The 15,105-nt window shown below is 35.1% G+C and overlaps 1 protein-coding gene across 1 annotated transcript in view; it reads right to left on the reverse strand.

Moving 5' to 3' along the window:
* Positions 1 to 15,105, reverse strand: part of ADAM2 (ADAM metallopeptidase domain 2) — a 110,693-nt gene that overhangs the window by 14,315 nt on the left and 81,273 nt on the right. Inside the window, exon 16 of the mRNA XM_043893613.1 lies at positions 4,360 to 4,543. Coding sequence (XP_043749548.1) covers positions 4,360 to 4,543 — 184 coding nt within the window. The remainder of the gene's footprint in view (positions 1 to 4,359; positions 4,544 to 15,105) is intronic.

Raw genomic sequence — 15,105 nt, forward strand, 5'->3', positions numbered from 1 at the left:
AAAATATACATAGAAGCAAATGAAAATGAAAACACAACAACCCAAAACCTATGGGACACTATAAAAGCAGTGCTAAGGGGAAGGTTCATAGCAATACAGGCTTACCTCAAGGAACAAGAAAAAAGTCAAATAAATAACTCTCACCTAAAGCAACTAGAGAAGGAAGAAATGAAGAACCCCAGGGTTAGCAGAAGGAAAGAAATCTTAAAACTTATGGCAGAAATAAATGCAAAAGAAACAAAAGAGACCATAGCAAAAATCAACAAAGCTAAAAGTTAGTTTTTTGAAAGGATAAATAAAATGGACAAATCGTTAGCCAGACTCATCAAGAAACAAAGGGAGAAGAATCAAATCAACAAAATTAGAAATGAAATGAAGAGATCACAACAGACAACACAGAAATACAAAGGATCATAAGAGAATACTACTAGCAGCTCTATGCCAGTAAAATGGACAACTTGGAAGAAATGGACAAATTCTTAGAAAAGTATAACTTTCCAAAACTGAACCAGGAAGAAATAGAAAATCTTAACAAACCCATCACAAGCACGGAAATCGAAACTGTAATCAGAAATCTTCCAGCAAGCAAAAGCCCAGGATCAGACGGCTTCACACCTGAATTCTACCAAAAATTTAGAGAAGAGCTAACACCTGTCTTACTCAAACTCTTCCAGAAAATTGCAGAAGAAGGCAAACTTCCAAACTCATTCTATGAGGCCACCATCACCCTAATACCGAAACCAGACAAAGTTGCCACAAAAAAAGAAAACTACAGGCCAATATCACTGATGAACATAGATGAAAAAATCCTTAACAAAATTCTAGCAAACAGAATCCAACAACATATTAAAAAGATCATACATCATGACCAAATTGGCTTTATCCCAGGAATGCAAAGATTCTTTAATATCTGCAAATCAATCAATGTAATACACCACATTAACAAATTGAAAGATAAAAAACATGATTATCTCAATAGATGCAGAAAAAGCCTTTGACATAATTCAGCATTCATTTATGATAAAAACTCTCCATAAAGCAGGAATAGACATAATAAAAGCTATATATGACAAACCCGCAGCAAACATTATCCTCAATGGTGAAAAATTGAAAGCATTTCCCCTAAAGTCAGGAACAAGGCAAGGGTGCCCACTCTTACCACTACTGTTCAACATAATTTTGGAAGTTTTGGCCACAGCAATCAGAGCAGAAAAAGAAGTAAAAGGAATCCAGATAGGAAAAGAAGAAGTGAAACTCTCACTGTTTGCAAATGACATGATCCTCCACATAGAAAACCCTAAAGACTCTACAGAAAATTACTAGAGCTAATCGATGAATATAGTAAAGTTCCAGGCTATAAGATTAACACACAGAAATCCCTTGCATTCCTATACACTGACAATGAGAAAACAGAAAGAGAAATTAAGGAAACAATACCATTCACCATTGCAACGAAAAGAATAAAGTACTTAGAAATATATCTACCTAGAGAAACAAAAGACCTATACATAGAAAACTATAAAACACTGATGAAAGAAATCAAAGAGGGCACAAATAGATGGAGAAATATACAGTGTTCATGGATTGGAAGAATCAATGTTGTGAAATGAGTATATTATCCAAACTAATCTATAGATTCAATGCAATCCCTTTCAAGCTACCAACAGTATTTTTCACAGAAATAGAACAAATAATTTCACAATTTGTATGGAAACACAGAAAACCTCGAATAGCCAAAGCAATCTTGAGAAAGAAGAATGGAACTGGTGGAATCAACCTGCCCGACTTCAGGCTCTACTACAAAGCCATAGTCATCAAGACAGTATGGTACTGGCACAAAGACAGAAATATAGATCAATGGAGCAAAATAGAAAGCCCAGAGATAAATCCACGTACCTATGGACACCTTATCTTCGACAAACGAGGCAAGAATATATAATGGAGAAAAGAATATAAAACCTCTTTAACAAGTGGTGCTGGGAAAGCTGGTCAAGCACTTGTAAAAGAATGAAACTAGAACACTTTCTAACACCATACACAAAAATAAACTCAAAACAGATTAAGGATCTAAATGTAAGACCAGAAACTATAAAACTCCTAGAGGAGAACATAGGCAAAACACTCTCTGACATAAATCACAGCAAGATCCTCTATGACCCACCTCCCGAATATTGAAAATAAAAGCAAAAATAAACAAGTGGGACCTAATTAAGCTTAAAAGCTTTTGCACAACAAAGGAAACTATAAGCAAGGTGAAAAGACAACCTTCAGAATGAGAGAAAAGAATAGCAAACAGAGCAAACAGACAAAGGATTAATCTCAAAAATATACAAGCAACTCCTGCAGCTCAATTCCAGAGAAATAAATGACCCAATCAAAAAATGGGCCAAAGAACTAAACAGACATTTTTCCAAAGAAGACTTATAGATGGCTAACAAACACATGAAAAGATGCTCAACATCACTCATTATTAGAGAAATGCAAATCAAAACCACAATGAGGTACCGTTTCATGCCAGTCAGAATGGCTGCTATCCAAAGGTCTACAAGCAATAAATGCTGGAGAGGGTGTGGAGAAAAGGGAACCCTCTTACACTGTTGGTGAGAATGCAAACTAATACAGCCACTATGGAGAACAGTGTGGAGATTCCTTAAAAAACTGGAAATAGAACTGCCATATGACCCAGCAATCCCACTCCTGGGCATACACACTGAGGAAACCAGAACTGAAACAGACATGTTTACCCCAATATTCATCGCAGCACTGTTTACAATAGCCAGGATATGGAAGCAGCCTAGACGCCCATCAGCAGATGGATGGATAAGAAAGCTGTGGTACATATACACAATGGAATATTACTCAGCCATTAAAAAGGATACATTTGAATCAGTTCTAATGAGATGGATGAAACTGGAGCCCATTATACAGAGTGAAGTAAGCCAGAAAGAAAAACACCAATACAGTATAGTAACGCATATATATGGAATTTAGAAAGATGGTAACGATAACCCTATATGCAAGAGAGCAAAACAGACACAGATGTACAGAACAGACTTTTGGACTCTGGGGGAGAAGGTGAGGGTGGGATGATCTGTGAGAATAGCATTGAAACATGTATATTATCAAGTGTGAAACAGATCGCCAGTCCAGGTTTGATGCATGAGACAAGTGCTCAGGACTGGTGCACTAGGATGACCCAGAGGGATGGGATGGAGAGGGAGGTGGGAGGGGGTTTCAGGATAGGGAACACATTTAAACCCATGACTGATTCATATCAATGTGTGGCAAAAACCACTACAATATTGTAATTAGTCTCCAACTAATATAAATAAATGAAAAAAAAACAAGAGATATAAGTGTGGACTATTACTCAGGCATAAAAAGAAGGAAACAGTGTTGTTCTCAGTAATGTGGATGAGCTTAAAGAATGTTATGCTTAGTGAAATGAGTCAGATGGAGGAAGTCAAATACTATATGATATCACTTATATGTGGAACCTTAAAAAGGGTACAAATGAATGTATATACAAAATTGAAACAGAACTCTCCACAGGGGAGGTCCAAGTGGGGAGGGACAAATTAGTAGTATGATAAATTGTATAGTATAGTACAAATTTTATAGTATACAAGGTGCTATTTATAATGTAGATAGGCAACAAAGATATACTGCTTAGCACAGGGACTTATACTCATTATTTTGTAATAACTTATAATGGACTATCATCTGCAAAATACTGAATCACTATGATGTACACTGGGAACTAACACAATATTGTAAGTCAATTATTTCCATTTAAAAGAATTAATAGAAGGTTTATTATAGAAAATGGAGAGTAGTTGTATTTCAGATTTTCGTCCCTTTGATTGATCTTTCCATTACTCTGTGAATCCTTTATTATTTTCATCACTAAAATGCGCATATGTTTCATTAATGGTTTTTTTACTATAATCATTATTTTTACGTAATTATATAAAAATATAATTCATGACATTACTTTACAATATTTGTTTTTTCATTCATTTTTATTAGTTGGAGGCTAATTACTTTACAATATTGTAGTGGGTTTTGTCATATATCCAATTAAATAAATTTATAAAACAAAAAAATATAATTCATGACATTAAAATACATGAAATAATAAAACTTTCAATGAACAGTATGATTCTCAATTCAGTTAACATATGTGAAAAAATAGTAAATAGCAGGTTATGTTTTTTATTTTAAAATTTCTCTCATTTTCAAAACTTTCCATTTTCTTATCTTTTTTGAAATTAAATACACATTTAACTTGATAAAAATACCACGTATGCATTTAAAATTTGAAATTAGTATATTACCTGGTAATAAAAGACCACATACCTTTCTTTCACCACAAACAGTTCCATCTTTTATCCACATCTTTGCTGAATTTTCATCACCATAAGCATAATCCAGTCCAACGCAGAGATTTCCATTTACATTTGAATACAAAACAGAGGCGTTTGGAATAGTAAAGACTTGTGATTTGTCATATGTACATAGTAATTTTCCACATTTCACATTCCTATAGTTTAGCAACAAATAAAAATCATTAGTTTTCAATACAGAGAAATATTAGACTATCATTTCTAAAGGAAAAAGATTTAAATAAAGCATTAAGAGAAAGAAAGATTGTGCTAAGTTGGGTCCGACTCTTGTGACCCTATGGACTGTAGCCCGCCAGGCTCCTCTGTTCATGGGATTCTCCAGGCAAGAATACTGGAGTGGGTTACCCATGCCCTCCTTCAGGGAATCTTCCCAATCCAGGAACCGAGCTCAGATCTCCCACATTGCAGGTGGATTATTTACTGTCTGAGCCACTAGGGAAGCCCATGAATCCTGGAGTAGGTAGCCTAGCCCTTCTCCAGGGGATCTCCCTGACCCAGGAATCAAACCCAGCTCTCCTGCATTGTAGGTGGATTCTTTACAAGATGAGCTACCACAGAAGCCCCACTTCCTATTTAGTCTGATCACTTTTTAACAATTCTTTATTATTATTATTTTTTGGCTGTTGTTCTTAAACATGATTCTGAGCTTATTCTATCTAAAAATTAGTAAAATTTTAAAAATTACTAATCTAATTACATTTTCTTTTCTATTTTTCAAACATAATACATATTCTCCACATCATGGATCCCAAACTGACAAGACATTAAGGCATACACTTAAGTAGCAGTATATGGAATAAATATTAATGTTGGATCACTAAGATATATCATGATGATAGTGTCTAAACCACAAAAATAACCAGAAAATCAAGTGTGTGTGTGTGTGTGTGTGTGTGTGTGTGTGCGCGCGTGCGCACAGTTGTGTCTGACTCTATGCCTGTCAGGCTCCTCTGTCCATGGAATTTTTCCAGGTAAGGATACTGGAATGGGTTGCCATTTCCTTCTCCAGGAGATTTTCCTGACCCAGGGATCGAACCAGCATCTCCTGCATCTTCTGCATTGGCAGGCAGATTCTTTACCGCTGAGCCTTAGGCAAGGCAACCCCAAAATTAAAAAAAAGCATTAATAATCACATGAAAGAGTGGTCATTTCATAAATCAGTAGGTAAATGCAAATTAGAGAGTAAGATACCTCTTTAGAATGACACATAAACAAGGCAACAAAAAGTCGTGACAATACCAAATGCTGCGGATGCGGAGAAGCTATAACTCTGATATACTTTTGTCGGAAATGTAAAATGGTACGGTAACTTTGGAGATTATGTGGGCAACTGCTTAAAATGTTTAAATTGCCATGTAAGTGAAAGTTACTCAGTCATGTCTGATTCTTTTGCGACCCCATGGACTGTAGACGGCCAGGCTCCTCTGCTTATAGAATTCTTCAGGCAAGAATACTGGTTTGAGTTGCCATTCCCTTCTCCAGGGGATCTTTCCAACCCAGGGATTGAACATCGGTGTCCTGCATTGCAGACAGATTCTTTACCATCTGAGCCACCAGGAAAGCCCTGAACTTGCCATGTGACTCAGCAACTCCACTTCTAAGTGTGCATCCATGGGAAATTTAAAAATATGTGTTTACATAAAGACTTTACATAAAGACCTTCATCACTTGTTGTATTTCAAGAGAAAAAATACATGCCTTTACAAAGAAAACAAAATACTGCATAAAAATGTTGAAAGCACCATTGTTCTTAATTTTTTTACTTGAAGTATACTTGATTTGTAATGTTCTGTTAATTACTACTGTATAGCAAAGTGATTCAGTTATACATATATATATTTATATAGTTTTTTAAATATTCTTTTCCATTATGGCTTACAATAGAATATTGAATATAGTTCTTTGTGCTAACAGTAGGATGTTGTTGTTTATCCATTCTCTGTATAATAGAGACATCCATAGCAGCATTGTTTATAATGACCCAAAACTATTAGAAACATTCTAAATGCCCATTAGCTGGCACATAATTTTAGGATATAGTATTATCCAGTAATAAGAAGCTACAAACTAGTGTTATAGGCTACAAAATGGATGAAACTAAAAAAATAAGTAAAATAAACCAAGTAAAAAGACCACATAGTATGTAATTTTTCTAATATAAGATCTCCAGAAAAGGCAAATCTAAGGAAAGAGAAAGTATGTCACTAGTTTCTAGGAACTGGAATCCCTTTAAAGTGACTTTGGATTCTAGTGACTTTTGCACTTTTATAAAGTTATCACAAAGTACATAAGTTATCCCATTAAAGTGGATTGATTACATCTTAGTTAAGTATTTTAAGTATTATTAAGTCTGTTACAAATTATTTATGAGCTTCTACATAAAGTTGTTGTTCTTCAGTCGCTCAGTCATGTGTGATTCTTTGCATCCCCATGGACTGTAGCACACCAGGCTTCCCTGTTCTTCACTATATCCTGGAGTTTGCTTAAACTCATGCCCATTGAAGGGGTGATGCCATCCAACCATCTCATCCTCTGTCATCCCCTTCTCCTCCTGCCTTGAATCTTTCCCAACATCAGGGTCTTTTCAAATGAGTCAGCTCTTCACATCAGGCGGCCAAAGGATTGGAGTTTGGCTTCAACATCAGTCCTTCCAATGAACACCCAGGACTGATCTCCTTTAGGATGGACTGGTTGGATCTCCTTGCAGTCAGTCCAAGGGACTCTCAAGAGTCTTCTCCAACACCACAGTTAAAAAGCATCAATTTTTCGGCGCTCAGTTTTCTTTATAGTCCAACTTTCATGTCCATACATAACTACTGGTAAAACCAAAGCCTTGACTAGATGGACCTTTGTTGACAAAGTAATGTCTCTGCTTTTTTTTTTTTGTCTCTGCTTTTTAACATGCTATCTAGGTTGGTCATAACTTTCCTTCCAAGGAGTGAATGTCTTTTAATTTCCTGGCTGCAATCACCATCCGCAGTGATTTTGGAGCCCAGAAAAATAAAGTCAGCCACTGTTTCCACTGTTTCCCCATCTATTGGCCATGAAGTGATGGGACTGGATGCCATGATCTCAGTTTTCTGAATGTTGAGCTTTAAGCCAACTTTTTCACTCTCCTCTTTCACTTTCATCAAGAGCCTCTTTAGTTCTTCTTCACTTTCTGCCATAAGGGTGGTGTCATCTGCATATCTGAGGTTATTGATATTTCTCCCAGTAATCTTGATTCCAGCTTGTGCTTCCTCCAGCCCAGCATTTCTCATGATGTACTCTGCATATAAGTTAAGTAAGCAGGGTGACAATATACAGCCTTGACATACTCCTTTTCCTATTTGGAACCAGTCTTTTGTTCCATGTCCAGTTCTAACTGTTGCTTCCTGACCTGCATACAGGTTTTCAAGAGGCAGGTCAGGTGGTCTGGTATTCCCATCTCTTTTAGAATTTTCCACAGTCGAAGGCTTTGGCATAGTCAATAAAGCAGAAATAGATGTTTTTCTGGAACTCTTACTTTTTTGATGATCCAGCGAATGTTGGCAATTTGATCTCTGGTTCCTCTGCCTTTTCTAAAACCAGTTAGAACATCTGGAAGTTCACAGTTCATGTATTGCTGAAGCCTGGCTTGGAGAATGTTGTGCATTACTTTACTAGCGTGTGAGATGAGTGCAATTGTGCAGTAGTTTGAGCATTCTTTGGCATTGCCTTTCTTTGGGATTGGAATGAAAACTGACCTTTTCCAGTGCTGTGGCCATCGCGGAGTTTTCCAAATTTGCTGGCATATTGAGTGCAGCACTTTCACAGCATCATCTTTTAGGATTTGAAATAGCTCAACTGGAATTCTATCACCTTCACTAGTTTTGTTCGTCGTGATACTTCCTAAGCACATTGACTTCACATTCCAGGATGTCTGGCTCTAGGTGAATGATCACATCATCATGATTATCTGGCATCAGGGTCCTTTCAAATGAGTTGGCTCTTCACATCAGGTGACCAAAGTATTGGAGCTTCAGCATCAGTCCTTCCAATGAATATTCAGGGTTGATTTTTTTCAGGACTAGTTGGTTTGATTTCCTTGCTGTCCAAGGGACTCTCAAGAATCTTCTCCAACACCACAGTTCAAAAGCACCAATTTTTTAGCACTCAGCATTCTTTATGGTCCAACTCTGACATGCATACATGACTACTGGAAAAACCATAGCTTTCAGTCTGTGGACCCTTGTTGGCAAAGTGATATGGGTGGTGTTAAACTAGTTTGAGTTCAGAAGGTTAACAACTATTTTGAGGCCATTTTCTAAGGCTACCTCAAGAGGCATGGGATTCAAAGTATAGAGCACTGTACTGTTGAAGTCTAGCTTGAATGATTTTGAACATTACCTTGTTAGCATGTGAAATGAGACCAGTTGTGTGGCAGTTTGAACAGTCTTTGGCATTGCCCTTCTTTGGAATTGGAATGAAAACTGACCTTTTCTAGTCCTGTGGCCACTTCTGAGTTTTCCAAATTTGCTGGCATACTGAGCACAGCACTTTCACAGCATCATCTTTTAGGATTTGAAATAGCTCAGCTGGAATTCCATTACCTCCACTAGCTTTGTTCGTAGTAACACTCCCTAAGCCTCACTTGACTTCACACTCACGGATGTCTGACTCTAGGTGAATAACTACACCATTGTGGTAATTGGGTCATTAAGGCCTTTTTGTATAGTTCTTCTGTGTATTCTTGCCACCTCTTCTTAATATCTTCTGCTTCTGTTAGGCCCACACAATTTCTGTCCTTTTTTGTGTCCATCTTTTCATGAAATGTGCCATTGGTATCTCTAAATTTCTTGAAGAGATCTCTAGTCATTCCCATTCTATTGTTTTCCTCAATTTCTTTGCACTGTTCACTTAAGAACGCTTCCGCCCCCATCGGTCATTACAAGAAAATGCTGAGTAAACGGAAATCAGTGACTTTTCTTGGACCCGTCAGAGAACTGCGGTTGCAGAGAAAACCACATACATGGATCTGGAAAGCTAAGTACCTGCAAAAACAACAAGTATAGCACTTGTAATTTGCTTATCTGGAACATATGCCACTGAACTACGTAAGCCACTAATAATATTTAAATACAAATTTTGACAAATTGCTGGAGACTGAGCGTGGACTACCATGAGGACGTGAAGCTCTTGAGTAATGCAGTTATATTTTCACTTGCCTTTTCTCCAGAAACTCTATATGGTTCTTTTGGGGAGTATATGTGAAAGATGTCCATATACACTTGCAGGGGGAGGTGAAGACTAACCATTATGAAATTCCCAGACCCAGGTGTCTAATGAAGGCTTAATCTCTAAGTATAAAGACTTTCATCCCACTCTTGCCAACTCCACTAGTCTTGACTCACCTATAAGAATAATAAGTATAGTCATGATCAATAACAGAAAGGGCTTAAGAATATAGATTGGGGATTGTAGCTGTAGAACAGGGACTAGAGGATGGGGGCATGGGATGGGGCACTCTACACCTGGAGGACGAATACAAGCACTTCTGGAATCCATACTCCTGCGACACAAACTTATTAAAAGAAAGGCTTATATAAAAACTAGAGAAGGTTCCCCCCCACCCCCAACACAGTGAAACCATATTAATAATTCTCCAGCAGAAATAGAAGTAAATTACAACTGAGAGAGCTCCAAGACGCATATTCCCTTTGAGGGCTGGGATGAAAGGAAGCTCCAAATTTAAGAAGAGAGAAAGAAATTACTTCACTAATGGAATATGAAGATTCTGGTAACAAACATTAGTCACAATTTATCTCCTAAAAATATTAACATATATTCTATATGTTAAATATTATGTAAAATATTAACAATATATTAACTATATTAAAAGCTTGTTTGCTTCAGTGCCTACTACCCTATATAACATGACCAACTTTCAACACAAAAAAGTATAAGTTATGTGAAAAGGCAAGAAAAAAGAGTAGTCTAAAGAGATAAAATAAGCATCAGAATCAAATCAAATATAGAACAGATCTTGGAATTATTAGATATGGAATTTAAGATAGCTTTGGTTAATATTTTAAAGGTTTTAAAAGGCAAAAGTCAACAACACGAAAGACCAGAGAAACAATATCAACAGAGATATGAAAACTGTAAGAACAAACTATAAACAGAAAATAAAAGCATAAAAAATCTATCAAAAATTTAAAAATGGCTCTGACGTTTTCATCAATAAAACTCCATCTAAGCAACAGAGGAAAACTTAAGAGAACTCAGTGATAGATTGATAGAAACCTCCCAAATTGAATCACAATAAAACAGAATAATGGAGAAAAAATAGAGAAATCCAAGAACTATAAGACAATTAAAGAAAGTGTAACATACTTGTAATAAGAGCAGCAGAAGGAGAAGAAATAGGAAAAAAACTTGAAAAAATAATGAACAAGATCGTCACAAAACTATTGACACACATGAAAACACAAACACAATAAACTTAGAAAATGCCAAGAAGGATAAATATCAAAATAAAAACCATCTATAAATATATCTCATTCAAACTAAAGTAAATAAAAATCAATGAGAAACTCTTGAAGGCAACTAGTTTGGGGCACACCTTATTTAGAGGAACAAAGATAAGAATTACAGCAGACTTTTCACTTAAAAATCATGCAGTTTAGATGATTTGGAAGGAATTTTTGACTGCTACAAGAAAAGAAAAATCTAACTCAGAATTCTCTATTCAGTAAAAGTATCTTTCAAATAATAGAGATTTTTCAGACAAAAAGTGATAGAATTCTTTGCCAGCATATCCTACTTGCAAGAAATATTTTTTTAAAAAGTCCTTGACGCAGAAGAGAAATTATTTGTGTCAGAAACTTTGATCTACATAAAAAAGGGACAGCATCAGAAAATGAAAAAATTGAAAGAAAAATGTGTGTATTTTTCTTATTCTTTCTTTTTTTAAAATTAAAAAAAAATGTTTTTCATTATTTTGTTTCTTTTTTTTTAAATTTTTATTTTATCTTATTCTTAACTGAGCTAAAAGATAGCTATCTTCTCAAAGCAATAATACGAAGAATGTATTGGATATTTATTGTATATATATAAGCAAAGTAAGTAACAAGAAGCCTCACAAGAGACTGGATGGAGGAATTGGGAAACTATTATAGTACACCTTCACTACACATGAAGGAGTATATAATTACAGCATTTGAATGTGAACTATTACTCTGTTATTTGAAGATAGTTAATGTGTTCAAGTACATCAGTAATCACTTTTAATGGAAATGGTCTAAACAATCAATTAAAAGCCAGACATTGTCAGAGTGAATAGTAAGAACATGGTTCATGATTTTCATCTGAAAACAAATTAATGTAATAAATTATATCAATGGGAAAATGCATCAAAAACAGATTCATAAAATGAAAATAGATTCATAAAAATGTATGAAAAGCACTGAAAAAATACAACCACCATGTAAGATTAAAAATTCTCAGAAAAGTAAAAATATAGGGGGAATTTCCAAGTCCAATAAAGGGTACTAACAAAAAAACCCACAGCTAACAATAAACTTACTGGTAATGGCTAAATTCGTCTCATAAAATTGGTAATAAGTAAAACTTTCTTTCTCCATGTATAGTTCAACATTTTGATAGATATGTATACAGTCAAGCCAAAAACAAAATCAGAAACAAATTAAAGGTATCCTAATTAGAAAAGGATAATTCAGACTTCATTTGCACATTACATGATCCTGGACATGGAAATACTAAGAAACACACAAAAAGAGAGAAAGAGAGAATTTATGAGGTTCACACAATATAAAATATCAATATATGATTTGCATTGTTATTTTTATTATTATTAGATACTATCAGTGAACAATGAGAAAATAAAATTTAGAGAACCGTTCTGTTCACAATATTTTCAAAAGCAAAACATTCAGCAGTATACTTAAAATACATGCAACACTTGAACACTGAAAACTAAAACCTGATTGAGAAAAAGGAAATAACACTGAAATAAACCCAGACATTCTATGTTTATCACTTCTCAATGCAATATTGCCAAGATGGCAATTCAAACACACATACACATACACACACATCAGAAATAACTCAATGGGAAACTCATGACATATGAGGAGTAATGTCTGTGAATTTACCAGTGTCAATTTCCTGGCTTGGATATTTTACTACAGGTATGATATATAATTCATCTGAGGTGGTACCATTTGGGGAAAACAGCTGAAGTATACAGGGGTCCTCTGTATTCTTTCTAGGTTATTTCTGAAAGTTCCCATGAATCTGCAGTTAGGTCAGAATAGAAAGATACATAGGTAAAATTCAGTGAAAAGAAGGCTGCTGCTGCTGCCGCTTCGGTCGTGTCCGACTCTGTGCGACCCCATAGACGGCAGCCCACCAGCCTCCGCCGTCCCTGGGATCCTCCAGGCAAGAATACTGGAGTGGGTTGCCATTTCCTTCTCCAGATAAGAAGGCTAAAGCATTCCAAATAAACTGGAAAAAAATTAAGATTCCTCACAGAGAAAGACACACACAGTAACATAAAAGGCTTAGAAAATGCTCTAAATATCAGTTGGACAAATGCAAATGGAAACAAAAGTAAGTTAGAAGTAGAATGGCTAAAATAAAAAGGACTGACATTACCAAGTAGTAACAAATTATGGAGGAAATAGAATTCTTAGACTCTGCTAGTGTGCATGTAAAATTGCACAGCCACTTTGGAAAGCAATTTGGTAAATTCTTAAAAATATTGACATGAAATTACAAGACTCAGCAATTATATTCCTATGTATGTATGTATCTTTCCAACATAAGTGGAAATATATTTGCTACAGAGACCTGATACTGAAAGTTAGAGCAGCTTTATTCATGATAGCCAAAAACAAACCAAAAAAATGCACCACATAATTGATCATCAATAAATATAATATACAAATATATAATATAATTATATATTGTATTAATTGTAAATATATGTATAATTTTGTATATAATTTTAGTGATTTTCACAATTACTCAGAAATAAAAACTGAAATACTATTACAAGAGCAGTTTATTTTAATCACAAAAAAATTGTCCTGGGCATATCATGACACACAGAAAAAGCATACTGTAGCATTCCATTAATATGGAGTTTTTGAACAGAATACATTTATCTATTACCATTAAGAAAAGAACATAGGTTGTATGGGGCCCAGATTGGAGGAAACATTTCTGCAAATGGAAGTATTTATTAAGTTGTATATTCAATATTTATAGTCTATGTAAATTAAAAAATTAAACAAAATTAAGGAAAATGATAAAAGCTTCAACAGGAATTTATATACACTCTATTATTAGTATGCTGTGTTCTGCTTTAACAAACTTTAAAATGAACGAATAAAGAATGAATTAAACGAATTAAAACAAAAGAATAAAGTAGTATTTTTTTTAGCCTCCAACTAATAAAAATAAATGAAAAAAAGTATTATTTTAAGACTTAAGATTATTACAGTGAGAAAAAGTTATATGAGAAGTGGTCATTAAGACAATTTTATAGGAGGTGCGATGACTGGCCAGAGAATGTTGAGTGTGATGAGAATATAGAAGGACTTCTTTTATGAGGTTCAAAGATGGTAAAAAGGATTCCAGGACTTTGTCTTGGTGACCTTGACTAAAAGAACAGTGGCAGTAATAGCTCTGAGGCAAAAGAGTTATCCTCATGTTACAGGGTCTAGCTGTTGGCTATTGATATCCTATGAGTCAATGATTTCCCATTTTTTTAGGTTTTAGGGTCAGTATCCCAAGGACACTTCCTTCCTTTTAAATTAAAAAAAAAAAAAAAGAAAGAAAAGTTGATAATTCGGATGTCCAAGGGCAGGGAGATTTACAGTTTTCTCTTAGACTTTAAAGGCTATGTCACCCTGATCTTCCTAAATAATAAGATAAGGTTTGTTATTTTTAGTCAAATATACAAAGCTTGGGCATAAGAGAGAAGTTTGGAATTCTCATTTCAATATTACCTAGGTAGTCTAAGAAAACCTCACAACTGGCACTTAATTTGGAGTATTGGGTCTAATGTAGCCCTTGTCCTGAGATCAGGTGCTCCAAATATCAAACCTGAGTTTGAGCAAACTCAGTTTTTCTTTGGAGACTTTGTGTCCCTTTAAGGCTAAAAGTTTTAACAGATGGGTGCTGTCTTCTTATGAAGAGGCCTGCGTTAGGGAGCAGAGAAGAAAATTGTCTATATATTGTAATTAAGTAGACTTCAGGGAATTGTATATCATCTAAATCAGCTTTTATGGTTTGGGAGTAAGGGGGACTTTTGTTAAAACTCTGGGGCATATACTGTCCAGGTGTATTGCCTTCCTTCCCAAGTAAAGGTCAAAATATATTGGCTGGCCTTATCCACAGAGATGCTAAGGAAGACACTATATACCTCAAATATAGTGAAAATTTTACTTTAGGTAGGGATGGAAGCTAATAAAGTATGGGGAATGGAGACAAAAGGATGACAAGGAATAATAATGTTATTTTTGCCTCAGAAAAAAGAAAAACAATATTGGAAATCTAATAACTGATGGCCCAATAAAAAGAGAAAGCCCCAGTTTGAGCCAAATAGCAATTCAGTACTGCCAGAGGCTCTAAAATTTCCATTATTGACTATTGGACATGCATTGAATCATTGGTCCACTTCATGAACTGATGGAAACATTAATGCAAAGAG

This window comes from Cervus elaphus, chromosome 32, assembly GCF_910594005.1.
Source record: "Cervus elaphus chromosome 32, mCerEla1.1, whole genome shotgun sequence".
In the NCBI taxonomy this organism is placed as follows: Eukaryota; Metazoa; Chordata; class Mammalia; order Artiodactyla; family Cervidae; genus Cervus; species Cervus elaphus.